Source organism: Melospiza melodia, chromosome 1, assembly GCF_035770615.1.
Source record: "Melospiza melodia melodia isolate bMelMel2 chromosome 1, bMelMel2.pri, whole genome shotgun sequence".
In the NCBI taxonomy this organism is placed as follows: Eukaryota; Metazoa; Chordata; class Aves; order Passeriformes; family Passerellidae; genus Melospiza; species Melospiza melodia.
This window is the reverse complement of record NC_086194.1, coordinates 20,494,374-20,520,067: the sequence shown is the minus strand read 5'-3', so window position 1 is coordinate 20,520,067 and position 25,694 is coordinate 20,494,374. Positions and strand designations below refer to the sequence as shown.

Genomic DNA, 25,694 nt, shown 5'->3' with positions numbered 1-25,694 from the left:
TCACCTTTACTCTTAAATTCTTAATAAAGTAGTTTTCTAGCAACACCTGTGGAAGCAAATTGTTTCCCTTTAAGTATAAAGGAAACAAATATTCCCAGGGTATTTGAGTGGGAAGCCAGAAATGGGAAGCCAGAAATGCTTTCCTATCTCCATAGGAAGGGCATCAGTGTTTGTAGAGCATGTCCAGAGTAGGACACCATGATTGGGCAGGGCTCAGCTGCATTCACCAGCTGTGGAATGCCCTTCCCATGAGCATGCTGGATTCCTTATTCCTCTAGTGACTCTTCTGGGACAGCCAGGTGTGTCCCAGTGATTGGGTTCTTTTCCAAATCATAGAGGCTTCCAGTTTCCAGAAATTCTCACTGAAGATAACATTGTCCTACACCACAAATGCATTAACTTAGTGCTTATTAATATTTCAAGATAAAGAAAGTGGAAACTAGTACTAGCACATGAATTATTTGAAGAGTGAAATAACCATTCTTACATTTTTTTCAGAGCTTTTCTCATTATGGTAACTGAAATAAAAAAGACTAGAACTGTTGTTTCATTTTCACAACTTGGATAGGTTTTCACAAAGCAAAACTTGACAAAAAACTTTAGACTGCTTTAACTTTGTTGGAGAGACTTTTTCTTAGGTGCTATATTTTATGAGAAAGCAAAAGAATTGGGATGTTAATTAAATTGAAAAGATGATAGACACAGTCTCATCTTAATTAGCAATTTATCAATAACTCATCAGCTAAAGGAAACAGATATGCTCACTGGCTTAAGAATTACTCTTATTAATAGGTAGTAATATTAATTCATGTATCCCAGTAGCCATATTGTTTACTGAATTGTATTAACATCCTGTGGAAGTCAGAGCAGCAGAATGAATTACACAGCAGCAAAGAAAGTATGATTGATGTTTGCAATTCCTCCGGTCCCAAAATGTACACACATTTTGTGGGAGATGTATATTTTATACCTCTGCCAGAAATACTGTTTGTCTCACAGCTAGCACCTCATTTAGAAGGCAGATCGTAAACAAACTAGATTAAATATTGAGAAAGCTGCAGAACTTCAAACTAATGTATTACTTTACTCCAGTAAATCAGGAGGAAACTCTTCATCCAGTTTGGGTGACATCGTTCCTAGTTCCAGAAAATCGACGCCTCCATCATCTGGTGAGTAGGTTGTGAACCCTTTGGTGAAGAGGCTCATGAACCTAATCTGTGTAAAATGCATGTACCTTTAGACCTCTTTTTCTTATTCTCCATTCTTCTTAGGTAAAACCTGAGTGATGTGTTTCCAGATAAGGCTGGTTTGGAGTGGTTTGAAGTAATGGAGTCAATGCCAGCAAGTTCAGACAATGATAGAGCTGTTAATGCACAAAATTCTCTCTTTGCTTTTACCACAGAGTTTTGTAGCAAAGACATCATAGATCTGTGAGACTACATTACATAAGAATAGTGGAAAGTTTGGTCTGGTCTGAGCATTCCTACTGAACAATAAATACTTTCTTGTACAGGAGAAAAGGCAACAATGAAAATAGAAGTTCCTGAGAGGATTCTGCAGTAGCATCAAGGAAGGCATTATTTTAAAACATCAGGAACATTTAGTTTCACAGTTCTGATCATGACGATGTGCTTCACACAATTCTAGGATGCTGGATAATTTTTGCCTTTGACAAATTTTTCAAAAATACTTTTTTTTTTTTTTACTTAGAGCAACATACAGATTTAACTTTTGATTTAACTTGAATCCAAATTCAAGTGATATGAAGCAAATTGGTGGCAAGCTGGGGGAGGATGCTAGCATTAGCTCCATTAAAAAAACACAGCAAAAGATCACAAAAAAAAAACCAATTGAATTCAGCTGCTGTGTTGCTGGATGTTTTATCTTCTCATATGCATTGTAAATACCTGGAAACAGAAAATATTAATGAGTGTTGCTAGTGCCTTTTTTACTAGGGCAAAGACATGGATCTTCCAATCATATTCATTTATGTGGACTCTGGACTACAGAACAGGCGTCTTAAAATGAGCCTGAAGATTTTAAAGTATTTACTTGGTAATTTAAAAGGGAGACAGAGAAATTAAATCATATTTTTGAAGTAGCTTCATTTGGTTCAAGCAATTTAAAAATGTATCTGTCTTGTGAAACCATGGATTTATTAGTAACAACCAACTTTATTGCAACTGCAGTTTGTTTATAAATATTCCACTTCAGTTTAACTTCTCTTTTATTTCAAAAATATTGTATTTGTTTACTAATGTATGTCTGTAACAAGTGTGTTGAACGCACCTTAATCTTTTTTTTTTTTGGATGGCTTTAAACTGATGTGTTTATTGTTAAGGCCAACTTTTTCAACGCCTGCATTTTTGTAGTGAAATTGCCCATCGACTCAACCCATGTTGTAATTTTATTGCTAGAGCATCTGAAATGCTGTGTTATTATTTGCTATAAAAAAAAACAAACAAACAGATCAGTACATGTATTTCCAGAATGTTGCACAGAGCTTAGAGTTAAGAATACAGATATCATTCACCTGGATTACCAGCTGACTGATTGCTACCCATCCTCTAATTTTCATTGCATTGAGTCTTTTCTTCAGACATTGTTGTTCAAGAAAGATGGTTTTCTGGAGAAATAAGGAAATCTGTTAAAGTTATTTCAGTTACAGTGAAGCTTTGGGAAATATGTATGGATAGTGCACATGAACTTGTTCTGTGATAGCAAGATTTTGAGTCTACAAGAATTTTTTGCTTATGACGTCTTAAGAAAGGTGAAAGAGGCATAGTTTGTGACTAAAACAAGAATTCAAGCAACTTTGAAACACAATTCAATTATTATTCCCACACCTCCTCTCTTTGAAAGTACAATCAATTACAAATACATCAATTATTTAATAAGTTGAAGAATACTAACTGAATAAGTTAATTTCATTTTTTGCTTTGAGTCAGGGATGGGTTTTTTCAATATAAAATAGTTCCCCCAAAAAACCAAACCAAAACAAACACATAGACAAGATGAAGAACCAGTGAAAAACAAATGAAAGAGAGGCTAATATCCATTTAAATAATCAATATTAATATAGTAAAAAATCCATACAGTCCTGTTAGGCCACCAAACTGGGTAAGAATTATGCTGAAAATGACTGAAAAGATCCCAATGAACTAAAGATATTTAACAGTAAAAGAACTGTCACAGGAAATGTTCCATAGTATGAAGACTTAGAATGAATAAAGGAGATACTGTTAACTAGCTGATCAAATTCTGCATTTCTTTCTTACAGGAAAAGCTTAAGGTAACTGACTTTTCTTTACTGACAATTTTGGTTGAACATAGTACCAAACAAGTTTTAATATGTCTTATTGTGAGTGGTTTACAGTATCTGTGCTGGCCGGTATTCAAGAAAAGATAATATGTTATTTTTATACTTATGAAGAGGATGAAGGAGCAGTGTTGCTAGAAGAAAATGTTACATGATTTCTGTGGGTGTTCTTAGGAGCAGGATTATGGAATCTGGATGCGGATCTACTCACTGGGTTTTTCCTGGGAAGGACAGACTCAAAGGCTCAGTAACTCAGGGAGTGTCAGGCATCAAGGCATTAGATCTGTGGATAATTCAAATGGGAAAAATGTACTTTATGAGATCACTGCCTCAAGTGTCTGTTACATCAGTAGCTGCACATAGGCTTTACAGAAATGTTTATTTGTTACATAATTTAATGGCACATGTCACTGTATTAGTTGATGCCCTACTCATGAATCAGACAAAATCAGGTCACTAAGATGGTTTCATAATAGTTTGCAATGATTAATTAAGGGTTTGGGTAAAGTCAATACAAACTATTCTGCTTACAGATCTGTTCAGGGTTAGCCTCAGTTCGACATCAGGGCATGGCAAGATAAGTGTGTGTTACCAGAGGGAGTAGAGAGAGGTGGGTAATGTCTTCACACATGAGGGTGGTGATGGATGACTGCTTATGGTTCACTTTTGTGCATCTGCGTGCTTTCTGAAGACAAGTTTAAACCACTACTTAAGATGAGGATTATTGTTGTAAACGAGAAAGGTTTTGTTTGGTTTTGTTTTGTTTTACCTGTGGTTGGCAGGTATCTGTTTTAATCAGCATTCAGGATAATACGGCTTTGTGTTTTGAAAGTGTATTTGTTACTGAGTCTGTGAGGATTCTTGTTGAAACTGTTATTACTTACTTGCTAAAAGCTACATAATTTGTGGTTATCGTATAAGTATTATTGGTTATATATTCTTTTGGGGTAGAGATTGAACAGCAACGGTTTATTGTATTCACTTCCATTTTACCCTGCCTACATCCTGACTCTTCACTCAGATCCACATCTCAGATCTAAGCTGGGATAAATTTCCTTTCTTCTGCTATCCATTCTTTTTAGTTTTCCCTATTAGATCTATGTTTAATTATTCCTAATAAATGTATCTTATGAGTAAAATGCATTTTTATTTAAAAGATTAAAAATGCAATTGTAGTCCATCCCTAGATAAATGTAGATAACATTATACCAATATCTGGCTGATTTTGTCATCAAAAGTGATTTTTCTTCTAATTCTTTATTTCCCATAGACACAGTAGTGACATTTCAAATTTCTATTGATGATACCCATTTTCATTTAGTGTTCATTTCTATAAAATAATCCAAATGTTATTGAACAAGTTCTTTTGTTTACATTGGTGGAAATCTTATCTATTCAAGTGAATATTTTGGATTTACACTGGTGTAACAAGAACAAACTTGGCCATTGGTCTATTTTGTAAATGTTACAGTAACTGTTACAGATCGCCTTCTGTCTTCGAATCCTACAGTACTGCACCTTTAAATTTTTCCCTTTGTTTTATTGTGTTTTTTTCTCATGGTCAACTTTATTTATTTATTTAATTATTTATTTATTTATTTATTTATTTATTTATTACTCTGGACCGTTTTATTTCTCTTTACCTGTAATTTCCTTTTTAATCTATCTTTACTTTCCCTGTCATCTGATAATTCTGAATTGTTTGTCTGTATATAGCCGTAGACATAGATGCCACTGGCTTAGATGCAGAAGAAAATGATATTCCAGCAAACCATCGCTCCCCCAAACCCAGTGCAAACAGTGTAACATCACCCCACTCCAAAGAGAAAAGAATGCCCTTCTTTAAGAAGGTAACACCGACTTCCAAGCTCCCATCTGTCCACCTGCTCACCTGCACTGCGTCGCATTTCTAGTCCTGTTAACTGTCTGCGTCCTTTGACAAGCCAATAACATGCATGCTTTGTTGTTCTTTGTTTCTTTTCCATGCTGCTGTAGCTAAGCAGAAGCAGAAATCGGTAAGTTTATATCGACATCGCCTGTGTTTATCCTGCCACTGGCATCATTAGCATTATAACTCCAGATTAACAATGCAGCTATTCTAGAATTAGTGATGAAGAGATGTATTGAGCTGATAGTGGATTCATTACAGGAAAAGAGGCAAAAGTTCTGTGTGTCTGTGAAACTCTGCTACATACTTATCCTTTTTGATGGAATAAAAGGACACAGAAGGCCTTCTAAAGTGTTTGAGAAAATTATTTCTAGCATTGTAATGCACCTCTCTAGTGCATGTTCATTCTTTCTATATCTTTCTCAAAATTTTTTTTTCTTTATTACTCAGTCTGTTGAAATCATTATTGGAATCTATCAGACACTCAGTTTGGACTTTGGAAACAAATTGTCAAGTTCATTCTATTTTTAATTTAGTCTGTACTTAAACTTCTAATTCACTAGTTGCAGTCTGCAAGTGCACAAGACCAGTGGAAAACCTCAGACTTGCTTTGACAGTTTACTTCGGGTTTTTCCTGATGTCATGTATAAATTATCAGCCAAATGTTCTTGCCATCCATCAGTGAGACTTTTTTAGTATCCCAGCTATTGGAAGTGGTACTGGTGGTTCCCAGGAGAGCCGATGTCTCTCCATAGATAACCTAGATAACTACAGAATTATGCAATTGGCATCCTGTTGCAAAAAGCTGCAATAGGTTTCTAGGGCCTTTTCTGGAAGAAGTTAGCAAGATATTACATAGCAGCCAAACTATGTAGTGAAATACCACATTTTGACTGTTTTGTTTTAAAATCTGTAGTCTTCATAGCTCTCATTCATTTGGTTTTAACCACTCTCTTAAATCTGCAGGTAATAACTGACTGTTATAGTGCTTAAGCAGTGCCAAGTGACATTGTTGTCCCTGCTGTGGATGCTCTTGTGTTTAATAAGTAGATCTTTGTTTCTGTCTCTCGTTTCTTGAACTCTTTTACATAGTTTTGAATCCTTCTCATTTCCAAAGTAACAACTATTGGCTTCAGTTTGGTCTGTTAAGCCTGGTGTAGAAATCAACAGCAGGTTCTTGCTTCTGAGTAATTTCTTACTTAATCGTATTTTTGATTGGATAATACATGCTGACATGTATTGGATGCTGTCTGCATAAGCATCTTTCAAAGCTGCAGCTTCCAAATGAACCACCTTAGACCTGGATGAGGGTTAGTCCCACATCTTTCTTTGACTCTGTGCCTCTTTTCTTCCGTATCAGAATCATTACTAGTGTTAGTGGGGTTTGTAATACTGATATTTACACTATGTACTGGATGGCCATCCCAAAGTAATCTGCATAGTCAAACCACTGAGTAAAAGCCATATGTTCAAACCTGCCAGTTTTTATTCTGAGTTCATATTTGAACTTGAATCTGCAGTGAAAGCTGTATAGTTCAGTGCCAGTCTCTTAGAAAATATTAGATTCTCTACTGCTAAATTAATGAACTTTAATGCTTCCGTTAGACAACTTCTACTCAATTTCCTGCTGACAGCTTCATTATTTCAAGCTGTAAAATTTAGAGAAAAAAATGCCCATTGCAACAGAACAGAATTTAAAAATACCCCATATTCCATCAAATAAGGTAATTTCTGTGCTTGCCCTGATTGTCAAATAGCTGGTTAACTTCTAGCATGAATGCCTTTGGTTAAGTCAGCCACATTAAGACAAAGATCTTTTACATCAGGGCACTCATGCTAAAAGCACTTGCACAACTGTAATGAATTTTTCTTTGAATCTGTCTCAACTATGCTTATCAGATTATTAAAAATGTTTGCAAGAACAGTGGAAGACTGCTTTTGGATACAGGCCCAGCCTAATTGCAGGGGTTTGCTTTGAAACATGTTGAGTCAGATTCTGTACTGTGAAAAATAAATTCATTTCACATGCTTATGATGCCTTGGGCACTGGTCTTCATTCTCATGTTGTTAATTAGCTTTTGAAACTACAGGTAATAAAAAATAAATTACATTGAGGGACATTCACAAAAATATTTTCTGTGTTTTAGACTGCTTTAGACTGCTGCTTGTGTAGCATTGTGTGCTGTCACTGTATAAATGTCTGTCTTTGTGGGTTTGTGTTTTGGAATGTATATACTTATTTTAATGTTATTGCGAAACACCTTGGGATACATTGAGTTCTGGAACAATGAACAATGTCTGTATTCTGTGATCTTGACTGATGTATTTGTACTATGTAAGCATTTGAAAAATAGATCTGGCATTTCTTTTTCTGTAACACCCACACATTTCTGGGTTTGGATTTCAATCTTTTATTCCCAATACAAAGATAAACCAAAACTTTCCTTATGAACAAAAACCTCTATTTGATTAGACTCCATTCATGGTGATATATATTGAACAGCCACTTACTAAAGAAGAAAAAATACCAAACTTAACATTTTATTTCTTTTTATATTGTATTGTGATAACAATATAAATTTTTTGCAACCCTTAAAAGGAGGCAATCTATTTTATCTTTGTATGCTAGAGTACTTTTTTAGAAATTGTGCATGATACATCAGTTGGTATTTTGGTAAATATGGTACTACCAGAATCCATTCTTGGGTGGTGACAAGAACTTCCCAAAGTGGAAGAAATGCTATCACAAGCTCTGCTTATGATAGTTTTCGAGAAATACTAACTTGATCAGTCATTATTTTTATTTAATTTGTAATTGAATTGTGGGTGCTAATGCAAACGTCAGACTGAATGCTGCCATGGGAATTTGCAGTGATGTCACAATGTTTTTTCAAGCAGTGGGCAAATCTGAACATTTAAAAAAAAAGGTGCATTATGCTTTTCTCATCCCCTTTTATTTTTCTCTTTCATAATTTGCTATGTAAAATTCCTGTTGGAAACAGATGTCACAGCTGTAGAATTAATCACTTCAATTCATTAGGTGTTGGCAATGACCTTTTCAATTTACCAGTTAGGAATTATGCAGTGGGAAACGTGCATGACCCAGAGTAAGAGTTTTTAACTATCCCAAGTATATATGAAAACAGTAGGAAACCCTAAAGTCAAAAAAAAGTTTTTTCAAAAGAAATCCCTGAATCTCTTATGTCCTTATCCTGTGCTACCAGTTCCTGGGAAAAGTTAATTAATCTGAGATTCCTGTGACATTACTGGAAATTCAGAATTCCTAATACTTAAAGTGTATAATACTTTCTCTAGGTGTTGTGATGCTGAAAACATTTTCTGTTTTGCAGACAGAGCACATCCCTCCCTATGATGTAGTGCCTTCTATGCGACCAGTAGTTTTAGTGGGGCCTTCTCTGAAGGGATATGAGGTAACTGATTGTTGTAAATAGTTTCATTTTCTACAAAATACTGTGCTTCATTTGTATTTGATAATTTATAACATAGGCAAACATCAGACAGTTTTTACTCCTACTGAATAGCTGCTCATTTTTATTTTACTTCATCTCAGAATTGAGATTAGGAATAAATTGCATTCCAATCCCATTGTTTGGATACAAGATTTATTGTCAGCTTTATTCTATCATATTCTTAGCATTTAGTATTATGAATTTCCTATGCAATTATCAATTTGTTGTTTTTTTCCTTCTAGGTAACAGATATGATGCAAAAAGCATTATTTGATTTTTTAAAACATAGATTCGAAGGGCGGTAAGTACTTTGCAATGCAAATATACTTCAGGTTCCATTTGGGTATCACAAGGTTTTTCAGAAATTATAACATTGGACAAAATTAGAAATGACAGCTAATTCCTTGATCAGTGGACTATAAGTGTGGATTGGAAGTTTCCCTGACAGAGCACGCACAGGCTGTGTTGCCCTGGGAAGTGTTCTGGGGCATATATTCGTTGGGAGTAGAAAAAAGGATGTCTTCTTCTTGAGGACTGTGGCATTCACACTCCAAATTGCTAGATATTTATCTACAGATTAAAAAGTGATTTTAAATATTTCTCAAGTGATATCTCATCAATGCTTCCTAGGTTTTGAGCAAACTGGCCAGAGCCACGTTTCCTCCTCTACTCTACTTCCTCACTTGACGTCCAACTCAGAAAGAGTTGGTGTAGGATTCAGACTATCTGGTGTATGGGATTGTCAAACTTTTGATCCCTCAAGATAGGAGCTTGGTTTGACAATAGTTGTGGGCTCTATAGTGGAAGTTTCAAAAGGAGTGGGATGAGGGGGTGGGCAGTGCCCTACCTTGCTGAAATACTCTCACCCTCGGCAGCACATGGGCTGCGTTCTGATCCGAGTGGTTGCAGCACTCTCCACTGTAACACAATGGGATTTGTATTTGAGCCTTCAGGCATTCCTGTGGTACAGATGTCAAATGATAGTGGCATGATGTCAAATGATAGTCTGTCTCTAAAAGCAGTGCTGTGGTCTGTAACTCCAGCATCACAGATCCATGGAGCAGAGACATCAGATGCATTCTCCAGACATGATTATATTGGTATTGGATCAAGCTCCAGATTAATATGTCCTAATGGGTTGATTTTGGGAGGAAAAATTGTGAAAACAGGAAGATGTTATAATAAAATCTGTAATTTCAAGGAATGTTCTATTTAGTTTGGAAGTGGTCAGATCTATAACACTATTCTGTGTGTCCTGCTGCTGTCAAAATTTGAAGAGGGAGCTTGAGGTTTTTTTTCAGTAGCTTCAGTTCTTTAAAATACCACACATTGTGGTTTAAGCTGGTGGATTTTCTCAGTCAGAATAATGATGTCATACCTAACCATTTTAGTAAATTAGTCAGGATTGTCAAACCCTAGATAACACACCTTCAGAATTGGAAGTTAACAAAACATTTGTTGCAAGCAGAAGAAAATTATTGCATCTTTATATCTTTAAATATTTTAGAGCATGTCAGATGTTCAGTTGTAGATCCAACAGTGGCAGGGTGAATCCACAAATACTCCAAAAAAAATTTGTGTGATTTGTGTGTATAGTAGCAGGTTTGAAGCATCCCAAACTTCAGTAGCCATTGGAATTATTACTTAAGGTCCTGAACAAATTTGCCCCAGAGATTCTCAGGTTCATGCTGCTGCTTTGAGCTGCCACACTGTTGTCCCTGCTCTCGTTGCAATTGTTTTGCAATATGAACATAAGCACCCTTTTTTTTGAGAGCAGACTTGATCTTCCTGATGTGACATTTCTCAAAGAAATGAAAATGTCCTCAGAAAGATGGTAAAAAGTCGTAAAATTAAAAATAGCATTTTTCATAGACAAACAGACTGATAAATCTGGCGTTGTTCAGTATACCATAATTTCATTTTAAAAGGCAAAAATTTACTATTGCCTGTAGGAAGAAAAACTGGCAGAAAAGAATCCAAATCAACTCAGAAAACCAAAAAGCTGTAGAAGTTTGTACAGTCCTTCCATTAGCAAATAAAGAAAACTCATAAGTATCCCAATATACATGTTTGATTTAATTTTAAGACACGTGACATTATCTGTGAGGAGCTGTGCCAGAAATCACCACCTTTGATTATGCTTTTAGCTTAAGCTCAGTCACCCCTAGATTTCCAAAATTATATTACTAATCAGTATTGTGCACATAATTTGGGTTTTTCATATGAACTTCTGGCTCTGTGACATTTTTGAGATAAGTGCATGCACATGTTGAGTTCATTGGGAAATGGCCTATTGGATTACATTTCAGATGGACAAACAGCATCTGACTGTGCTTGCTGGAGAGGAGCCCCCTGCTTAGAAAATCTATTTCCTCCTTTAAATTGCAAGTAAAATCCTACAAGGAAGAACAGGGAATATCATCAGTCTGATTTAACTCTCAGCACTGGAAAAATCTGACCTCTAAACCTCATTAGACCAGAGAGTTTGAAAAGGAACTTAAGGGGGCATTTTGACCCTGTAAAGCAAAATACACTGAGGTAACTTTTCCTAGGAAGGAGAATATTCAGAAGGTTATGTAGCAGTGCAAACAACTGAAAATAACCACTTCTTTCTTGGCTCATCTTTTCTCATAAACACAAAAGTGAGCCTGCCAGATAGTCAACCTAGGCTTTTCAAGTATGTGCTTCTGCAAGTTACAGTTCCTATTTTTAGGTGCTAGCATTTCATTGCTAGCATGAATTTTTCTGGAAATTTATGGGTAGCTCTTGCACTCTGTTAGAAAAACACATGCTAGTAAGCTGAACAATAAAAAAGCCAAAAAATCCCAAACCAAAACAAACAAAAAACACCTCAGGTTTATTGCTGGACTCATTTCCCTAATAAACCTTACCTTTACCATTTAGTTCTGCATATCCCTACATGTCTTGCAGGTATGGCTAAAGTAAGACAGGTTGTCATTCAGTATATTATCATTCAAGAAGTCAGGGAAAGGAGAAACCAGCCTGTTCATACTGGGAATACTGGTGAAATGTCGGACCCTCACCAGTCCTGGAGACCCCAGGGAAGTCCCATCTTTTGCAGGAATCCCTGACCTCCTTCTGCCTCCCCTCTCCCCAGGCACATGTAGGAGGATGACTTATCAGTAGTTATTGTAGCAATATTAGGTTAGATAAAGTTTTTTCTCTGTTCACATTAGGTGAAGCATACTGTGCTGCTGAGAACTTATTTTCTTGTAGTCTTAGCCATCTTCTAGTGTTAAATGAGACTTCTCCCCACATCCCTGAAAGCTCAATAATGCTCAGGGCTACTTTGCTGTATTTATTTTGCAGTATATCAATTACACGAGTCACAGCAGACATCTCGCTTGCCAAACGCTCAGTGTTAAATAATCCCAGCAAGCACGCGATCATAGAGCGCTCTAACACCAGGTCAAGCCTAGGTAAGTACCTGCAATGATGCTGTCTACAAAGTGCCTGTGAAGTATGCTACTCTCCTTTCATGTGTGTAAGCTAAAAATAGCCTTCTCTCTGCTCTGGGAAAATCACAGCTCCCGTAATTCAGAAATCCTGGCACTAGAAATCGGTTTAAAATCGCTGTCAGGTAAACTTCCAATAGTGCTGCTTTTGGTTTATTCTGCTTGTGCTCAGTTTTCATGTTTTGCTGTTGGCCTCAGTGGGGAGAGGCAGCCATCCATATAAAATCTGAAGACATGTTCTTCTGGTTAAATACTTGGAATTATATGAATATTATTGATACTGTGCATAAGGTTACTAGTAGTGGATAGCTGCTGACATGAAGTCTGAGAAAAATTATTGAAGTGCGCATTTTATGAATTTTTTATCAGTTTTAACTAATTGTAAGGTTGGTACAAAAAAAGGATGCAAAAAGGGAGGTGTTTTTAAAAAATTGTATAGCTACATTCATAGCCTAAATATCTGTCATCTTATATGAGTCTTCTTGTACTGAAGCTTGTCCAGTTGTATCAATAATTAAACATTTATTACCTAGAAAAAAAACAAACCCACACGCTTAGCTGGGAAGTTGTAATTGAATGTAGCCATTTACAGTACAGGTGGCTGCACTGGAGCTCCCCATCACAAGGTGTCCTTAGAGTCAGGAGGAAAAGGTGATAATTTTGGAGTCTTAATTCCTGACTGCCTTTGCCTTTCCTCTAGAGTGAGATGTATCCAGGACTCTGCTGCTGTCACTGGTGCATTCCCTGTGTAGAGACGCCTGGAAATAGCCAAGAGGTTCCAGGGAAGGTTCCCTGTCCATGGCAGGGGGCTGGAGCTAGATGACCTCTAAGGTCCCTTCCAATACAAACCATTCTGTGATTCTAAGATGAATCCTGCCAGGACTCGGCATCTATATACTTGTGTAAGGCTTGACTGAGATACGGGACAAAATCCCACAAATCCCGTAAGTCCTGTGCAAGTCCCCCATCAAATACCAAAAAAAGGGGAACTTGCTACATCCCAGGTGAATATTCAGTCATGTTTCTGCTTTTACAGAGCTGAGGTTCCTCTTAGTAGCCTTTGACAGAGATTGGTTTCCCCTGAACACAGCATTGCATCTTGAAAAATTGTAAATTTTGTGAAACAAGATAGTAGTTTCATTCATCCTGTTAAATAAGTTCTTAACAGTTATGCAACAAAAAAATTTCCAACACCTGAACTGTGACTGAATATTTAACATTTGCCTAATACAGAAGTACTTTTTAGAATAAGCTTGTCAGCCTTAAAAATTTTTACTTCCCTTTCTTGAAAGTTTGTTTTGTAGAACCTTTGCTTTCAGCTTTATGGAGGCTGTGAATTTTTGCTTGAAAGTGGTCTGTACCTTCCAAATGTGTCTTATTTGAAGTGTTTTCAAATATGAAAATACAATGTACTGTAACAACATAATTAATATCTTACACACAAGAATATTCTTCCATGTGAATTTCAGTCTTGTCACCAAAGACTGTTTAATAATCTAATAAAAAGATGAAGTGTCACTTATTTTGACTAGTACTGAAAATTGGTAATAAGTATGAAGGCTAACTAGTCGTGGAACAGAATCATGATGATTAAGCCTCATCAGCAAAGCTTATGCAATTTTGCAATATTGTAGAAATATGTGCAGCAGTGAAAGCATATCATTAATTTCTCATATATGTGAAACACCTATCACAAAATTCTATACAGGAAAAGAAATCAATAAAAATTAAATGTTGCCCATCCTTGTACACCTTTACCTCATGTAGAACTGTACTCTTGAGAGCATCAGCATTTTTTGCTTTGTGTCAAGGTACTTTTTAGATGGAGGTATTTAAAATGGGAGTTCTGACAGAGCCTCAGTTTGGGACACCCACAAGATGACAATGTATATATATATATGTATATATATATCTATGCAAATATGTGGATAGATAGGTAGATATGTCTCTCTAGTTTTTGTAACAAGCCTGTTATTAACTAAGATTTCCTGCTAAATATCAGGTTTTCAGTTGCATATAATTATTCTAAAAATTAACTGATTTATAAAATAACTTTAAAGACCTTTGACCAGAGCAACTGGGTCATTCTAGCATAATGTTAGGGAAAAAAATAATTTTACATACGCGAAGATATTCTCAAACCCTTTTGTTTCAGAAGCTGTAATACTTCCATTGTTTTAGTAATCTAGCAGGGTTTTGAAATTTGGTAGTGAATTGAACAAAATTTCAGTTACGTATTTCTGGGCAATTTTATGAAACTAATGAGAAAACTTGACCAAATTATTAGAAGCTGCTTTTAATACATCCAAGTTTTGCATCTGAATTGATTGAAGACTCAGCTTTCCTTGGGAAGGAAATCTGAGCAGAACCTGCTCCCAGAAGGCTGAGTCAGGGCAGCCAAGCAGCTCTGAGGTGAAAAGATGCTCATCTTTCAATTTGCAGTCCCTCCTTTGCTGTGCAGCATGGAGAATGGAATAAAAAGTCATTTACTTGAAAGATGTTCACCTGGATGAATAAATGGCAGGCCAGGCTAAGGCAGGAAAGCAAGTAGTGAAAATCCACTATGGAAAAGGTTGGACATATGGAGAAGGAGTTGTGATAGTCAAACCCACTGATAAAGCACCTCCAGGTCAGTGCTCTAGGCATGGGATAAACCATGAGAGGACAGAAATCAGACAGGAAGTCAGGGAGGGAAGTGATGTGGCAGCAGTGTTGGGAGGAAAACTGAGATAAAATAAAATACGCTGGAGTCAGAAAAGGTAACTGCTTTTGTAAGACAGTGGAAAACCCTTGCAGAAGGTAAAAGAAAAAGGTACAAGGCATGTTACAGCCTGTTCCCTTGCCTATCTGCAATGTACCTCAAGGCAGAAAAAAGAGTCAGAATCAGAAAACATCATTGTAGTCTGCTGGTAGGTGACAACACACCACTGCTGTGAGTATTTAGTTGGCTGCAGTAGAAGAGGTGAGCGGCAATATCACTATATAGTGGATTTTTTTTTCAGTTTGTGTGATGAATTTGCTATAAGTCAACAAAATATCCTATTAAAAGAATATTATTAGTTTTACAAATTCAAGCAGTGCAAAATAAAGGTTAGGAAGTGATAATAAGAAGGCTAACTGTGCAGCATTTTAATCTTTAGGTTATATATGCTGTGATCCAGCCTTTGATCAAATATTTACAGACTACTTTTCCACCAGTCTTCTGCCTTAATATTCTTGAAAAATGTATAAAACAGTGTGGGGAATTGGAAGCAATACAATTGCCCCAGTGCAGCAGTGGCTTTTGCTGCTTCTGATACAGAACTGTTGCACAGTACTGGATTAGTTATTCACAGACTTTATGAAGATGGCTGTTTTTTCCCAGTGTTCTTTGTATGCTTCAAGCATCTTTTGTAGAAAGACTGAGTGTTGTAGCTGAAACAGAAGTTCAGACTTTGGACCTGTCAAATAATAGTGCATACCATCAGAATCAGTATGTTGCATGGTAATACACTGCCCTGGAGAAGGGGGATGGAAAACAGGCAGTCCTTTATGTAGTACTGGAGCTCCTCTTGGGAGCTTGTAAAATATCAGCCTTGTGGATCCTCATTCCCCAGAAGTTCTCTTATTTTAGGCTTTACTCTTTGCAGACATTTAACTGGGGAGGTCGTCTTTTCATTCTCAGCCTAGCTCAAAGAATTTTTTCCTTCTCTCATATCAGTACTGACACCCTGCACTGACAGTACAGAGCAGCATCAGGAATGTCCTGAGTCTTAGTACTGACTTCTAAAAGAAGCTTCAAGGTTATGCTCCATTTTGGAAGAAAGAATCCCCAGGAATCAGGATTTCCTACATTTCTATTCTGAATATAATTTTTACTGGTAATTACTCTGAAGAATCAGACACTACATTTCTGAAAATGAATCCCCCCGAATTATTCATAACTTGTGATTATTCTCTATAATTCAGTTTTCTCTTTGGAATATACAAATAATTGCAGCTTCTCACCTAACTGGGATGTTTCAAAGGGAAAAATCTTTTTTTTTTGCATGTACCACCAAAGTAAGCTCCACAAAATAGCCTATAAATATTTTATGCATTCTGTTTTCAGAGAAAGATTAGAGCCATGTGTTCTAAATGAGATGTGAAACATGTATTTGACAATGAAGAGAAAGTAAATTATTCAATGGCTTCTTATCAGTTGTCAGTGTATGGAGTTGCATACTGAATGAGACAGCAGCCCTAAAGAAACAGCTATATTGTATGTTCCTGAATGTGCTCTCTTGGAATACAGATCACAAAAGATTTGGTTTAGGAGAGATATTTTGGCATTTCATGTTTTATCAGCATTATCTTTGCAGCCAATAGTATTCTCTACTACTACAAGTCTTATAGATACATCATTAAATCAGGACTCACGTCACATTAGTTCTTTTCTAGTATCTGCTGCAGGTCTGCTCAGAGTCCTGGAAAATGATGTTTTTCTCTGCCTACATTTTCCCTTCTATAAAATGAAAATTAATAGGGTATTTTTCCCAAATGACTGAGGGGGGAAAGAAAAAAACCCTAGAATTTCAGCAAATAATAAATTCTAAATTTGTGCTGGTTTTTTATTTTGTTTTGTTTTGTTTGTTTGTTTTTGTCCAGACTATCTACAATGACTTAGTTCTGGCCTAGTTATTTAAAACTGGTATTTATCACAAAAAATTTTTGTTCTTATTAAGGAAAAACAATATTTGTTTTGGTTTGTTTTGGTTTGCTCTGAAATGACTTCCTGGCAACTATGAGATGTGGGGAGATGAGTTGCTCTCCTCTCTCTCCTCCTTGAACAGTCATTGGCACGTGGACCGAGATCTACATGGTTTATTCCTGTTTCTGGTACAACTTTAAAATGCCTTTATGCAAATAAATATGTACATATTTGCTATATATATATTTTAGATGTACATATATATATATATATATATATATATATATATATATATATATAGCAAATATAGCTCCGCAGAACTGCTTTTTGTTAATCCAAATCCCTTCTTCCTACCAGACCCAATGAAAAGCTATTTTTTTACTCATCAAACTTTGTGTAGTGCTACCTCATGCAGCCAGGCCACTGATCTACCCCTCACTTATGGTCACGTTTGTGAGCACCAGTTGTAACTGCAGCAGAGAAGGCTATTTCTTAGACTTCTGAAAATATTTTATTGGTTTTTTATTATTTTAATAAGTGTTCCATTAATTAATTTAGTAAAATGGTTCTGTGCTTGATATATTAATACCAAATACTTTTCTCTGGAAAATAAATGTACCTCTTTTTGAGAACTCTTACCTTATCACCCAATACAGGTCTGCATTGTTGTACATAGCACTGAAAACAGTGAAGTGAGCACCATGCTTAGGAATGATTTAATAGACAAACCAGAATTAATTTCAAAGAGACATACACTTACAATGTGATAATCACAAATAGGAATAGCCACGAAGAACTGGATTTACAGGATTATAAAGGAGTCTCTCTCAGCTTATAATGCTACACACACCTATCGACTGACAGTTTGCTTTTGTAATGGAATCAGTTAAAAATAGGCTTGGGATTTGACTTATTGGAAACCAATAAGCTGCCACTGAATATTTAGTACAAAAATGTTCTCGAGAACTTGTTAAAATAGTGTCTGGCTCATGAAGATTTAGGTGGATAGTACAATCTTTTTCCTCTCTGTCTCAGTTTGAAACTGGATACTCTCTAATTAAGCTTGCTTTGATGTAAAGGGAAATGTTTGCTTGTCAATATTGTTACATGTTTTAACACGTGAGATGTTAGAACTAAATGGAGGGAAAGGGCAAATTTCTTTAAAAGCCTAGAAGAAATCTGTAATTTTGTACAGATTTTTTTCTCCAGCAATGTACAGTATGTGGTTGAACCTTATTCATTTGAAAATCAGCCCCAATTGGCTTAGTTAATTCTTTATATGGACACATGCTATTTGCAGAAACTGAACCAGCTTTGTGCTTCTGCTGCATTTCTTTGTCAAAAGAGCCCAAACCTTTTTCTGTGTATGTTATACTTGTTATAACCTTACCTCATGCTGTATGCTTTGTACAAAACTTGATTGTGTTGGCTTTTTCCATTCTTTGCTTCATTAATGCTCTCCCTTTCCAGATGTTTTAGGTATGTATACAAGCTTGCAAATTACTTTTCCTGCTGTTTTGTGTTCAGTGCTTTATTGTACCTGACAGAACCACCGTGTGTTTCTTGCATCTGGCTCACTGACAGACAAAAGCTGATCCTGTACTGTGTTGCTAAGTCTTTCTTTTAGAAAACCTTGCTGGTTTTCCTTATTTATTTTCAAGTAATTCTAAAAATAAAGTTGACATTGACAAGTAAATACCACAGATTAGGTATCCCATTGTGTATTTCTGAGATGTGTGCACCTAATCTGCCTGTTCTAACACAGACATGTGACCATGGATGTAAAATGTGTCATTGTCTTTATGGTAAATTGATTGCCATCACGTGCCTGGCAGTGTTTATTTGCTTTCCATGTGCATATGCAGTAACCTGTCAGGCATTACATGCACCCACTTTGCATGTGCAATTGAGCACCCACTTTTGGAAGGCTGTCCCTAAAAAGTGAATAGAGCTTCCATTCACATCGTTAGGTTAATACCATGAAGTTTTGTCTTCTGAAAATGAAATATAAGTGCTCAAAGAGATAGTTGTGGATTAGCTGTGCAAATTTCAGTCTTGTGGGGTTTTTTTCCTTGATATTTGTGTGAGAAGGCAATAGAATGCTTGAAACTATGGTAACAATTTATTTGTTAAATATATACATATGTGTGTATATATACACATACATACATACTGTATATTTTATACATACATGATATTACTATGTATTTTCCATGTCTGGTAATTTAATGACAGTTGTGCTGTAGGGTAAGTTTCAAGTAAAGGCTTCCTCAACCATAAATCAAAGGTAAATTTAAGAGAGTGCTAGGTAGGCCTCATAAAAAGCCTTCATTGCTTACAGAGGCCAAGGAAAAGGAATGCCAAATTTGGACTTAACCAAGAGTGCATTTCCTTCCCAAAGTCTCAGAGTTCAAAGAAATATAGTTCAAAGAAAATAAAGGAGATGTGCAATGTGTTATGTAAAATCCTGATTGTCCCTTTATAATTTTATGTTCAAGATAGCTGTGACAAATGTCCATATCTCTCACACTCAAGTGTTAAATACGTTAACCTGGTAAACCTGAACCTGCCTTGAACCAGAATGCAGTAAAATAGCAGCTAAGTGCTTTTGGGTTTTCGTGAGGATGTAGCTATACTTCTTTTTGCCCACAAATGGAGAAAGAGTAGCATGAATTTAGTGAACCTGTTGCAATTTATCAGTCTCACATGTCCCAAAATACTGTTTTATCCTGCTGGAACAGCCTTGATTTCCTTAACATCTAATGTCAGAGTTTCCCTAATGAATTCTTTAGGTAGTTCTGTATTAGAAGTTTGTTACTAACTTTCCAATATTTCAGCTTTCAAATAGGTTTGATACAGTACAGGCAAAGCATTTGAATGAAATTTTCTGAGTGTTTTCAGAGGGTATATGGGGGATAAAAAATCCTGATTTCTGTAGATTAGAAATAACTCTTAGCAACCTGTTCTTATATTTTCTCATGAGACTATGCAGAAATATGTGTGATTGATAATTACATTGAAACAAAACGTGCTCGAAAAATAGTGCAGCAATGTGTTAGAATAATTTCTAAGGTTATGGATATCTTTGTAATAGACAGGATACTTGAATAGGTGAATAAAATATTTTTAGCTAGTTAGCTGTTTGTTTAGGAGTGCAGTTTGCTTCCCTTAAAGCTATTCACACTGTAGGTTGAATTGATTGAGGCTTTTTCTTTGTCCTGGGCTGGTGGAACTGATTAAAGTTCAGCAGTCTGTGTCCCCATTTTATTCAAGATTAAAAGTTTGCATTGTTCAACCAGAATGCAAAGGAGTCTGGGTTCAGTTCTGTTCTCTGCTAGGAGAGGCATGGACTCACCATTCCCATCACCATGCTAGGGCTGTGAGCACCTTTAGGATGGCTGTTGGTTGGTCCTGCTGAGCCTTACGCACTTTGCATAATAATTAAAATTTCCCTGGAGAAGGAACTGGGATCCATGTGTTTTGCCTCCCACTCTGAGCATCAGGCTGCAGAGTCAGAATCTCTCCCACTCAGTGAATACGCAAATGTTTTGTGAGTGGCACACCATCAGCAGGAATAGCCAAGGATGGAGTAGTTCCACGTCCTGTCTGTGAGAAAGGCTGAACATTTTTATTTATGTTTGTTCTGAAAAAAACAACAGACCAAGGGAATGCTTACTTGGTGCCTATGTATGGACTAGATCTGTAAAAGCCTATAGCACTGCTCTGGGTGATGAGGCATCATGCAAAATACCCAAGTTATTGCCAGCCTGACATGATGGTGTCAGTTCTGATCTGTGCAGAGACACTTGCTTGATCCCCTGTCTCGGAGTCTCTAGCTGGTCACTGTGACCCTGAGAAACATTAAAAAGTCTATTTTCCCAGCCTGGTGCTTGAAGAAGGAGTCAGAGCTCTTCATTTCTCGGTCTCAAGGTTGTTTATTGTATATTATCTATAAAATTCTTTCTCCTGTCCAGCCGAGGTCCTCCCAGCAAGACAGTCTGGGGCACTCTGCCTGTCCCCAGGGTGGTGTTATCTTTTTATACTAAAAACCACATATACAATATTTACAATTACTTTCCAATACCTATCATCTGTGTTAGACAGTGAGCTTCTTCTCTAAACCAATCTAAAAGTGCCAACATTACCCAGAAGATGGAGGCCAAGAAGAAGAAGGAGAAAGGCTGGACACACCCAGATCCCTCCATCTTGTCCCCTGAACCCCCATTCTAGAAAACCCCAAAGTCTACTTTTCCACCCCATGATAAATTCACTATTATTCTCCTTAACTATTGTGGCCTGCAGATCTTCATCTAAGGTAACTTGCTCCATGGGTCGTAATCAAAGCACAGGCATCCTGTGCTCTGTGCCAGGTCTCTGAGCCCCCTGGCAGGGGTCCTGGCTGCTCAGGACTGCCAGAGGGATGTCCTGGGTTCTGACACCCCTGGAAAAAATAAATGTTAGACTGCTTCTTTGCTCAGTTTTCCTATTACAATTACTCCTTAATGGAGTGTGAGGGAGCCTGATGATAGGAGCAGTGCTGTGCTGCTGCATGGCACCTTCTGGAGCTGCTGTGGTTCTTCCTGGCACAGTCATTTCAGTGCACCCTTGTGCAGTGCTCAGCCACTTGTGTTACTGCTGCAGTCTGCTGCTTTCAATCTTTTCCATTCACAGGCCATTAAAATTTACTTCCTGTTTAAACTTGGCATAAGAAGCATCATTCCATGAATGCTATTGTTTTGCTAGCCCAGAGAAATGAGGCAGGAAGTAGACATTTTTATGTGCCATTTAGTATTTTTAAATGACACTATCTGTTTTATATTTTCACATAATTACAGTGCTGCATTTCAGGAGATGTTAGTCCATTATAAATAGATCTTGGTTTTGTTGAGGTTTTCAAACATGACATTGTTTCTGTCAATACCACTTGGACGTGTGTGTACATTAAAAGCCATCTGAAGTCTGCCTAAACTGAGCCTCAGCAGGCAGGAGGAGGAAAGCCCTGCGTTCCTGCAGCACCTCACCCCACAGCTCCCCTTCAGCAGAGCCCAGACGGAGCTCCAGGCAGAGCAGCAGACGTGCTTCTCTCCTTTCTGCCTTATCCCTTGCAGGAGCCCCATCTGTTAGGCATGAGTAACACATGCAGACACTTTTCCTGGAAAATATTGTCATCCTCCCACTCCCACCCTCCCCTTTTTACGTAACAAGCTAGTGGCTAAGGTATTTGGTGGAGACCAGGGAAATCTTAAGTATATTCACAAAACTACATTTAGGTTAGACATTTGATTAAAACACCTGTAATCCAGGCATCTTTAGACTAGTTGCCTGAGGACTAAGCTAAAGCATTTATTCCCTATGGCTTATGCTTTTCAAGATTTTTTCCTTCTTAGCTGGATATGCAGGAGCAGAGGCACAAAGCATTCAGCTCCCCAGCACTGGGACACCCCACAGTGTGAGGTGGGTCATGCAGTCCTGCCTGGAGACTGGGACAGAACCTCCCTGCCTGGGGAAGCAATGGAGACTGCCCATCCCAAGCCTGATTGCTCTCCACCTGCCCAGAGCAGCGTTGCTGCTTGAGGGGTGGAAAGAGGAAGATGAAAAGAAAGAGGCCAAACACTTCTGTGGGGCTTCTTCTTCACAGTACCTGTGGGCCTTCTTCTTAGCTTGCTCAGCTGTGCTCAAACCCCTTGTAGCTTATTGGATCACCCTGGTAGCATCTCAGCCTCATTGCCTTGTTTCCAGGGAGCACAGATCCCTGGAGCAGCCAGGGCAGCCTGCTGTGGCCTGAATTCTGTGTTTACAGCAGGACCCCACGGAGACACTGGTGATTTTTCACTCGATATGAAGCATGTGTACACGCACACATACTCACAAATTAAAATTTAAAATTTTAATTCTGTCAGTCAAGACCATGCTTCTGTTCTCATTAGAGACATACTCACAAATTAAAATTTAAAATTTTAATTCTGTTAGTCAAGCTCATGATTTTGTTCTCATTAGAGACTTGTGCGAGCACAGCTCAATAATTGTCACTTCCTTTTTTTTTTTTATTATTTTCTTGGATTTCAGATATTTGCTTTAGCACCTTTTTTATGCAAGCCCTTCTAGGTGATTTTAAGGCACTGGAATAAAAACTACATTTTTTTTCTTTCACCTTTGTTATGGAAATTGTGAGGTTGCCTTAAACTTCTCATTACTTTAGTTATAGTCATGGAGTTTAGTGGTTAATTATTTTTAAGTAACCATGCTTGTATAAAAGAATTAGCATAGAAAATTACAGCTACTGATAGCTATTCTCCTTAATTTATAAAATTATTTCAAAGCCATTTGCGTAAGGTGTTGCTAATCATTTTGTATTGCATACATTGACAGAGTCGTGTTCTTTTCATTCCATACATCTGTAATATCAGCAGCCTTGTTTAAAAGAACATGATTTGTTTCTGTGCCTGTTGCAGTTGAAGTCATAATTTACCTGTCTGTTTCAATGAACAAAACAGAGCCACAGAAACCACAGACAGGAGACAAGGTCAAATTTAATAGGCCATAAAAGTCCTACTGTGCTCAGTTGAGAGTATGTGAATGCTCCTTGTGAAGATCAAAATTTCTTTGCTGCCTCTAAGCAGTATTTTGTGTTTCACTTGGGCCACATGTGTGTCCATTTTGCATCTTGTTCTTCTCACGGAACTGCTATTTCATCAGGGTCTTGCTGAAACAAATTGCTGGGGGAGCCCCTGCCCTGTCACGCTGTGTCCTGGTGGCTCCTGGCTGCTGTGGATGAGCCCAGGTTTGCAGCAGGGTTGTGCTTCTCCAGCTGTGTGCCATAGAGAATGCTCCTGTGCCATGGCATTACATCAGTGACCCTAAGCTGCACCACAGTTCATCATGTTGGTAGTGAATTGACAAAGTGTTGTTGTATCTTTGCCTGTGTTTTAGATGAGATTATTGTAGTGAACTGGGAAAAGATTTTTTCCTGGAATTCACTTGTGAGGTCCAGCTGGTGTAAAGAATATTTGTCTGTGCCCATAATGGGATAAGTGATTTACTTGTCCTCTCATTGCAGTCATTTTCTATTCAAGGCACAGTAGTGATGTTGATAATTAATATTTGGAAGTGAGTTTAAATGTGCGGTGTTCAAAGTTGTCTGGGAGATGTGTACTTACTGTTTCTTAGAGCTGACTCCTTATTGTATGGAATAAATAGCTGAGTGCTCCTGTCATTTAAAACATGTTCACTTTCTGGTTACCAAGGAGACCATATGAAATAGATTGTAAGGGTCACTTTAAAATTTGGTAGCTGATTTCTGGGTTTGAGTGTTGTAGCTGAGCTGTCAGCATTTCATGATGATTGTCACAGTAATTCTAATTATTTTTATCCCTCTCATTATGATTGGCAAATACAATTTATTGGTGTTTAGTGTTTTAACTTCACTCTTATGCCTCTCCAGTACATAAGAGGGGACCTTATTATAAATAGATGGTATTCATGGAGGTGGAAAAATTGCAGAGCTATTACTGTGCTGCTTTGAAGATACCCTACTGTCACTGTTCTCAGCTCCCTATTTTAACTAGCAGTGACATTTGTGTTACTATCCCCACATGACTTTTTGAGTTATTTGCTTAATTTGGGCAAAAGTCTGAGAGATTATTCGTGTTGAATATCTTGTTGAGAAGGAGTTTTTACAGGTAGAGAATTTGGGTTTTGAGATATTTCTAAAGAAAAATGAAAACCAAAGCAGTAGCAGTGGATAAAACCTTTGTCATCTAAAAAGAGAAGCTAATATTATGTAAGTAATTGCAACAGTCTTGCAAAGTTGGAATTCAAAGAAGATTTCAAGCAAAGTGAAAGTTTTTCCAGAAGCTGAAGAAGTGCTCTAAGGAACAGGAGATCAGGACCTCTTCAGCCATGCCTGTGGCATTTTCCCCATCCATTCCTGACTGAAGAGGTAGAGGCACATGTATTAGTTCACCAGTCATGCAGTGGAGTTCATTGAACTTCTGTCTTATACTCAAGTTAAGAAAAGTAGGTGCTGAAGTACATTTTAATTGACAAAAAAGATCTTACTTCATCTTCAGGCTTAGGTGGAAATGATTGGTTCACAGGACCATAGTTACCTGCAGTTATTGCCCTGGGAGTGTTTCACAATAGAACATACCCTGAGGTAAATTCTGCCCTGGCAGAGGTGTTTCAAAAAGTATAGCAGGAGCTCTAGTCCACAGAGATGTGTTCTCTACTGGCAGAAAAGTGCTGCAAGCAGTGTAGAACATACTGCTTCCTCAGACCAAATTATGATACAATGGCATAGAGACAGATTTTACTGGTTATAAATTGTCTTGAACAAGAGTTTTTTAGCAGGACTGGTCTTAAAATGATACATTAACTAATACTGTTATACTGACTGAAGTGTTGAGCCTGGTTTGAAATTGCAGGAAAGCCATCTAAACTCATCAACAGAACAGCGAGACAAATTATCTCTGGTATGTTTATTCTAGTTGTCATTTGATAGATTATTGACTATCTTCTACTAAAACTCTGAGACAGTGGTATTCAGTGATTTCAGCAGTATCTCTATGCAATAGAGTTGTAGAAAATGTAATTGTGAATGTGGCAAGACCCATCAGAAGTTCTGTCTTAAAAATGTGGTCCTAATTCAGACAGCAGTGGGACCACAGTGCTTTTATTGACCAGCAGCAGAGCATGCATCAATGTTTTCCCCACCACACAGTGCACATCTCACAATGTTCACTGCTGTGAAAGACTGATTGCATGTGCTCACCCAGATATGCAGATAATCACAAACAGTGGCAAGTGATCTCTAATTAATCCAAACTAAACTCCACCTCCTCCAATAAAGGATATCATATATAGATTTTTTTGA

The 25,694-nt window shown here is 37.3% G+C and overlaps 1 protein-coding gene across 7 annotated transcripts in view; it reads left to right on the top strand.

The window, feature by feature from the left end:
* The window catches only part of CACNB2 (calcium voltage-gated channel auxiliary subunit beta 2), a 249,161-nt gene that overhangs the window by 207,323 nt on the left and 16,144 nt on the right, over positions 1 to 25,694 (top strand). For 5 of the 7 annotated variants that reach the window (XM_063150268.1, XM_063150293.1, XM_063150299.1 and 2 more), the window contains 5 exons: positions 1,093 to 1,169; positions 5,036 to 5,169; positions 8,558 to 8,638; positions 8,920 to 8,978; positions 12,008 to 12,117. In XM_063150268.1, the coding sequence (XP_063006338.1) occupies positions 1,093 to 1,169; positions 5,036 to 5,169; positions 8,558 to 8,638; positions 8,920 to 8,978; positions 12,008 to 12,117 (461 nt within the window). Of the gene's footprint in view, positions 1 to 1,092; positions 1,170 to 5,035; positions 5,170 to 5,314; positions 5,335 to 8,557; positions 8,639 to 8,919; positions 8,979 to 12,007; positions 12,118 to 25,694 lie in introns of all 7 variants that reach the window. The other 2 variants (XM_063150277.1, XM_063150305.1) reach the window with 1 other exon arrangement.